Source organism: Tachysurus fulvidraco, chromosome 7 (genome assembly GCF_022655615.1).
Source record: "Tachysurus fulvidraco isolate hzauxx_2018 chromosome 7, HZAU_PFXX_2.0, whole genome shotgun sequence".
Lineage (NCBI taxonomy): Eukaryota > Metazoa > Chordata > Actinopteri > Siluriformes > Bagridae > Tachysurus > Tachysurus fulvidraco.
In genome coordinates this window covers 25,667,737-25,675,494 of record NC_062524.1, presented here as the reverse complement: position 1 = coordinate 25,675,494, position 7,758 = coordinate 25,667,737, and the positions used below count along the sequence as shown (strand labels likewise).

Below are 7,758 nucleotides of genomic sequence, written 5' to 3'. Positions count from 1 at the left end.
CACAATAAAATTGATGCAATTCAAGGCTTTAATTGTATAATTCCTATAAAATTTTTAATCAACTTGCTATCTGATAAAATTTGCTAAAAATGTTTTTCAGTTGTTAGTAGACAAGCACTAAACTATATAGACAAGCACTAAACTATACTCATAATATGGAGATCATCTCTGTCCGTCTCACTGAGTCATTATAATAGCAAATCATTTAAACCAGTCGCGTGCAGTGTATGGCCAATGCACAGATGACACAGACTGATTTTCATTCACGCATTTCCTAATTTGAACAAAACCAAAGAGCATGGAAAGAAATGGAAATGTAAAATCGGTGTCCTTACTTTGAAGGCAGCTCTACTGAGGAGACTTGTCACTAAAACTATCATTGCCTCCAGTGCATAGTTTGACAAAACCTGAGGTACAGGAACATTAAAGGAAAGATGAACAAGCTAGTGGACAGGAAAGAAAAAGGTTCTGGATCATAGACACAACAGTGTTTGAAACTATTCAACTCTGTTTAGGATAAGCGCTACACAAGAAAATTGGGTAGATAGATGGATGGATGTATGGATGGAGTCACTTTGTCTTCATATGGTGGATTTGAAGACAACTCAAATTGAATACCTTCACTTCTGTCTTATTTATTTGCATATAAATTCCATGACTGCAGAATGAGATGGAGTAAATCTACTCCTTATTATTATCACAGCACAAACTGGTTGATCAAAGCCTGGAAAAATTCACCTCAAATCTTGAGTCAGGAGTCCTATCACAACTGGCAACCTGCAGACAATGTTGACCAGTGACTAATAGTATTCAAATAAGACCTGTCTCTGACCTATCAGGACAAAAATGACAACTACATGGGGATGCTGTTTATAGACCTCAACACAGTCATCTCACAGCAACTGACAGAAACACTGAGTTTTTGAATGCCCCCTTTTCACCCTCCGTCTGCAACTGGATCTTGGACCCCAGTCTATCAGATAGATAGATACAAGATAGATACTTTATTGTCATTGTATTGTACAGGTAAGCAGCAATGAAATGCAGTTTGGTATCTACCAGAAGTGCAAAATGTAGCAGTCATGCAAAAGTGCAGATAAATATCTAGCATATTTACAGAAGAAATTACAGAATTACAGAAATGGTTCTAAGGCTATGGCATCGAAGAGGAATGTGCAGAGTGAAAGGTTACAAGATAACAAGATTATATATATATATATATATATATATATATATATATATATATATATATATATATATATATATATATATATATACACACATAGATGAATGTGAAATGTTGGGCATAATGTACAGTAATGATAAAAAGATACATATAGATAAAAAAAATTCAGATGTAATGAGGAGTAAAAAAGATAAACTATGTAATATGTACATGTATTGTACAGAGGTTATATACAGTGTTTTGTTTTGTTAGTTTTGTAGAGATCTAGTGGTGTAGTGTAGACTTCAGTAGTGTGATAGTAGATGGAAAAAAGCTGGTTCTGGTGCGTAAGTTCCTGTATCTCCTTCTTGATGGAAGGAGGTTAAACAGTTTATGACTGGGATGTGAAGAGTCCTTGATAATGTTGTGAGCTCTGCGCAGACATCTGCTGTGGTGAATGTGTTCAATGTCAGGTAGTTGGATGCCAGTGATGCGTTGGGCGGTTTTGACCACCCTTTGCAGGGCTTATGGTGATGGAGTTGGTCAGGATGTTTTCGTTGGTGCAGCGGTAGAAACTTATTAAAATCCCCGGGGACAGATGAGATTTCTTGAGACTTCTCAAGAAGTACAGGCATTGTTGTGCTTATTTTAACCAGAGCTGAAGTGTACTGCTGCCAGGATTTCCAAAAGTCCACAATGAGCTCATTGGTCTTTGTGGTGTTGAGGGTCTGGTTGTTGTTGGCACACCATGCTGACAGATTTCGGATCTCTTCCCTGTAGGCCGATTCGTCGTTGTTGTCGATCTGGTCAACTACGGTGGTGTCATCTGCATACTTGATGAAGATGTTGGAGTTATACAGATTAGCACAATCGTGGGTGAACAGGGAGTAGAGTAGTGGGCTCAGGACACAGCCCTTCGGGATGCCAGTGTTCAGAATGAGGGTTGAGGATACCTGGTTTCCCAACCTAACAGATTGAGGTCTGTTGGTGAGAAAGTCCAGAATTCATCTGCAAGTGGAGGTGCAGATACCGAGGTCACTGAGCTTAGTGATCAGTACAGTGGGGAGGACTGTATTGAACGCAGAGCTAAAGTCAATGAACAGCATCCTGATGTAGGTGTTGCTTTTATCCAGGTGGGTGAGAGCTGAATGAAACTGTGGAAACTGCATACTCTGTTGACCTGTTCGGGTGATAGGCAAACTGGTGTGGGTCCAGTGTAGGCGGTAGGCCAGCAGTGAGGTGATTCAGGACCAGTTTCTCAAAGCATTTCATAGCAATGGGAGTTAGTTCAACTGGGCGAAAGTCATTCAGGCATTCGGCAGCTGAGTGCTTAGGCACAGGTATGATGGTTGTGGTCTTCAGGCATGTAGGAACTGGGCTTGGGCCAGTGACAGGTTGAAAATTTCAGTAAAAAACTGTGCCAGTTGTCCAGCGCATGCTCTGAGAACATGTCCTGGTATGCCATCCGGGCCAGCTGCCTTGCGTGCATCCACACTGCTAAACACTGAATAGACATCCATTGTTGAGAGTGAAAGTGGGCTGTAAGCTGTAGAAGAGTCTGTGGTTGAGGTGAAATGTCCTGTGCTTTGGTCAAAACGAGCAAAAAAGTGATTGAGTTCCTCCGGTTGGAAGGCACTGCTGAGCTGTGCGTTTGTAGTTTGTGATGGTCTGGATGCCTTTCCACATGCATCTAGGGTCAAAGTTGTGGAAGTGCGCTTCTATGTGGAGGTTGAATATGAGTTTTGCTTTCTTGATGCCTCTTTTCAGGTTGGACCTGGCTCTGTTGTAGTCCTCTGCACTGCCGGATTTAAAGGCAGCATCTCTTGCTTTCAACAGGAGACGGACTTCAGAGTTCATCCACAGCTTCTGATTAGGAAAGCATTTCAAGTGTTTGACATTAGTGACATTGTCAGTGCACGTGTTAATATGGTCCAAAACAGATGATGTGTAAATGTCCATGTCTGTGTGAGAGTCCTGTGTGGCCTGTGAGGCAAACATGTTCCAGTCAGTATCCTGAAACTGTTGCCATAGAGAAGAGATGGCCCCCTCTGGTTTCACCCGTTTGATCAGTGGTGTGTATTTGGGTAGCATGAACAAAGAGAGGTGATCAGACGGACACAAGTGGGGGAGGGAAATGGCTGTGTATGCCCAAGGTATGTTTGTGTATACCTGGGGGGTATTCCAGAAAGCAGGTTATGTGACATACCTGGGTATGTTTAAGGGTAAGTTCGTGGATAACCTCAACTTTCGGTTCCAAAAACGGAGGTAACTTTCTGGGTATGTATTTAACCATAGCAACTGACTCTCTGAAGATAACATGCTCGGGAGCAGGTTATGTTTCAGTGTAACTTCGTTGCAGAAGGTTGGTGAGCATGGTGTGCCCTTTTGATGAGGATCCTGTCGACGTAGAAGCACAAATTATACGAGTTTTTTCCGCCGGGAGAGGGTTATAAGACCGCGTATTGATGTGTTTGCATACCCTAATGAATATTTGAAAGAGCGTTTTAGTTTTTCAAAAGATTCGTTAGTTTATTTACGTCTTTTAAAACCGCATATCGCAAATATGACAAACTGCGGTTCTGCGCTTAGCACTTAGGTTTTTTGCGAGTCATCATTATGCCAGACATTTCAGCAGGGTATGTTTTGCTTTATACAATTGTTTTTTTTTCTTTTTACATTCCATTTGTGTTGTACACTTCAATCATTACAGGACAGTACAATGGTTACTTGCTGGGGGACAGAGGATACCCTTGTCTGCCCTATTTAATGACACCCTACCCTGAACCTGAGCCTGGACCACAGACACGGTTTAACCTGGCTCACAACCGAACACGGGCCAAGGTGGAGATGACTATAGGGATCCTCAAATCTCGGTTTCAGTGTCTGCGTGGGCTCCTTAGTTAGTCCAGAGAGGGCATGCAACATTTTAGTGGCTTGTGTTGTGCTTCACAATATTGCCTGTAGGTGTTCCTCTGGGCCATCTTCCTCAATACAAGAAGAGCCACCCTCCTTGTATTGAGGAAGATGGCCCAGAGGAACACCTACAGATTTTAGAGGCCAACAGAGACAGAAGACTTTTGAGAGACAGGATCTGTCAAAATTACTTATATTAATTTTTTTGCACTGGTCTGCCAGGCAGGTTATTTCTTTATTTCCTGAAAAACAATAAAAGTAAAATTCAATAAAATGTTTTTTTTTAAATATTGCTTTACAAATACATACACATATACATACATACATACATACATACATACATACATACATACATACATACATACATACATACATACATACATACATAATTCAATTTCAAGTGCTGCTTTTTTAATGAGGAGCCTTTTCTCTTCCATTTGAAGCTGTATAAGGTCCATCTCCATGTCACTTTTTCTTATTTGTTTTTGAAGATGGACCTTATACAGCTCCTTTGCTGGCAACTAGGAAGGTGGAAAAAATTTAATGAATGAGATTGTTTGGTCAGACAATAAAATTCAAATATGGACACTTGGACACAAATTCTTACCCTGCTTAGATTGTGTGCTGAGGTTGAAGGACCCTCATGTGTGGGCAAATCCCTAGGTATGTACTGTGAAAGGACAATGACAGTTTGTTACTCTAATGCAAAAAGGGGCGATACATTATAATGGTATGCATCATACCTCAGTGGATCTACCAGCATTGTCCACTTCTGTCACAGCAGATGTGGTCTCTTCATCGTCATCTTCATCATCTTCATCCTACAGGAGAAATATTCAAGTATACATTATCTGGCAAAAAAAAAACAAAAAAAACAAACAAACAAACCTAAAAGCATCTAAAGGTACCTGACAACAAATCACTGTGACAGACTGTTCTTTCTGGAGGGTCCAATAATACAATCCGTCCATCAGTATCTATAAGAAAACACAATCCATTAAATATTCAATATTATCAAAGAAAATAATACATGAAAAGAGTAACATGTCAGACTAAGATCACAGTAGCCCATACATCATATGCAGTTAAATAAAGTAAGCCTACATAAAAATTAATCTTGTTCAAAAAGCCTTTAAGTGACAGAGATGAAAACAAATCATAGAGGTAAACTTACATTTCACCATTTTTTCACCATCACTTGTGGTGCATGGTGTGTGCGAGGAACTGCCCCCCTGGAATGCCAGCAACCCCTGGTCACCCTTTATTAAGAGACAGAGCCAGCTCCTCAGATGGGGTGAGGGGAGGTGGTGGTGGGCCCCCGCCAGTTAGACGGGCTTCAGTCTTCTTTCTATTAGCTACATGACAGAATGAATATACTAAATCCTGTTATAATAATAGTTCAGTAATTGTGTAATCAAATATTACCTTTTTGCAGAATGTTTTTGTGTTTCATTTTGACTTGGCTTAAATTACAAATTTGGTATTGGCTCCCGTTTTATTATAATGCAAAATAATGAAGTATGACTTATACATCCTTTTGAATATGTTATATCACTATGAAAGCATTTACTTTTACTGCCATTTATTTCTTTAGTTTAAAATAATAATGTATTTTTCTTATTTAATAAGGTGTAATCCTTCTGGAGCCACAAGAACTTTAATACACTCACGCATTTACTCTGTCCGTTATTTTTTGCCAAGCCAACTCTCTTGCTTTAGCCGATGCAGCTGTATCGCTTCTTTTTAATATTATTGGCTTAAACTCCGCATAAGCGTGCATTAAATCCTCCAACTCCGCCTCTGTGAAATACGCCGCTCTCTTTTTTCGCTTTGAGTTTCCATGGTGACTCGTGAAATCGGCGATCCATTGAAAATGTCTTTATACATGCACCGTGCACGCGCATAAACTCTGGGTAACCATTTGGAGGTTGATTAAACTAACTCTTCTCAGGTGTTTTGGAACCGACATTCTCATGGTATGCCTGTTTGAGGTAAATCAACCCAGAGGTTATGATTTATCAAATGGTAAGTTAACCAAGCTTTCTGGAATACCCCCTGGTCAAGTGTTTTGTCCCCTCTGGTAGAGCAGGAGACATTGCAGTGAAATTTTGGAAAAACAGATCTCAGGTTGGAGTGGTTGATATCTCCAGCAACAACGATTGATCCTTCAGGATGTGCAGACTGCTGTTTGCTGATAGCTGCATGCAGTTCCTCCATAGCTAGCTCAGCATTAGCATCTGGCGGAATGCACACCACAGTCACAACAATGGCTGAGAATTCTCTCGGTACATAAAATGGTCTGCACTTAATCATCAAATACTCTAAATGAACAGAGCAATGACCTTCAGTAACAGTAGAGTCCATGCACCATGATTTGTTAACATAAATGCACAGACCTCCCCCTCTGCTATTACCAGAGTCCTCTGCCGTCCTGTCCGCCCAAAAAACACTGTGACCCCCAAGCTCAATTGCGCTGCTGGGAATGTTGTTGTTGAGCCATGTTTCCGTAAAAATCATGACATTACAATCCTTAATCCGTTTGTGTGATGTTATCCGGAGCAGCAGCTCATCCATTTTGTTTGCGAGAGACCGTACATTAGCAAGGAAGATGCTTGGAATCGATGGTTGATGCGGGTTTTGCCTTAGCCTAGCCCTGATGCCGCCTCGCTTCCCTCTCCTTTGTTTACGGTCTCGGCGCCGGCGCTGCGGTCTCGCTGTCAGCCGAGCTGGATCAGTGGTCCGCAGTGTTCGGGTGATTTCCAGAGGGAGTTCAAAGTTAGTTGAAAGTCTGTATCTGTAATTGTGGCCGATGTCTAATAATGCTTGTCGGCTGTATGAGATGTGTGCAAAGCTGTTCTGAGTGAATAAACTTGCTGTTGATAGAGAAATTACTACTAAATCGCAAGACCTGGAGAGACGCTGGGCCTCGCGTTGTGCACGCGCCGCCATCTTGAAATGGTTGTACCATACTATCAGGTTTCATACTGCTGTTTATGTTGCTGACTTATGACTGGGCTGCAAAATACTAATATAAATATGATGATACTTCAGATGTGGGACTTAATCTGTTCTTATAGGAAGCATGTGGAGCAGACCAAAGAATGGTTTAGAGACAACAATATATCTCCTGCCTAGCCAAGACTGCCTAGTAGTGCCTCTAACTTTTGGATCCAACCTCCCATCCTCACCACCTTCTACAGAGGATCGTAGAGAGCATCCTGACCAGCTGTGCTACTGTTTGGTAAAGGAACTGGAGAGTTTCGGCCCTTTTGACCCTTCTCTCAAATTCAGAGAAATGCTGAAAAGATTCTGGGTTTGTCTACCCACCATCGACGCCTTTTACAACAGCTGCTTTATGTGCAATGGCACTAGTGCTGTGGACAATCTCAACTCTCTCACCAACTAAAAACCCTACTGTCATCAGGCAGAAGGTACCAGAGCTTCCATCTCACCACCAACAGCAAAATTATCTTCCCTGAAGCAGTCCCAATACTCAACTCTATCCCAGTATGACCTTCTTGTCAGAGTCTTTTTTGCTGATAACTGAATAATGTGGCTAAATTTATTGCTTTCACTAAATTTATTATGTAGTATTTGTTACACTACACTGTGTACTGTCTCATCCAGCACTGTCTAGTTCTTGACAATAATACATTTTTCTTGTTTCTATATAAACAGTC

At 41.1% G+C, this 7,758-nt stretch overlaps 1 protein-coding gene across 1 annotated transcript; it reads left to right on the top strand.

Moving 5' to 3' along the window:
- Positions 1 to 3,007: 3,007 nt before the first annotated feature.
- LOC113650005 (putative nuclease HARBI1) lies at positions 3,008 to 4,089 on the top strand. The gene is made up of 2 exons (XM_027157989.2): positions 3,008 to 3,387; positions 3,876 to 4,089. Exons 1-2 carry the CDS (start codon positions 3,300 to 3,302, stop codon positions 4,067 to 4,069), a joined length of 282 nt encoding a protein of 93 aa, XP_027013790.2. The 5' UTR covers positions 3,008 to 3,299; the 3' UTR covers positions 4,070 to 4,089.
- Positions 4,090 to 7,758: the final 3,669 nt, after the last annotated feature.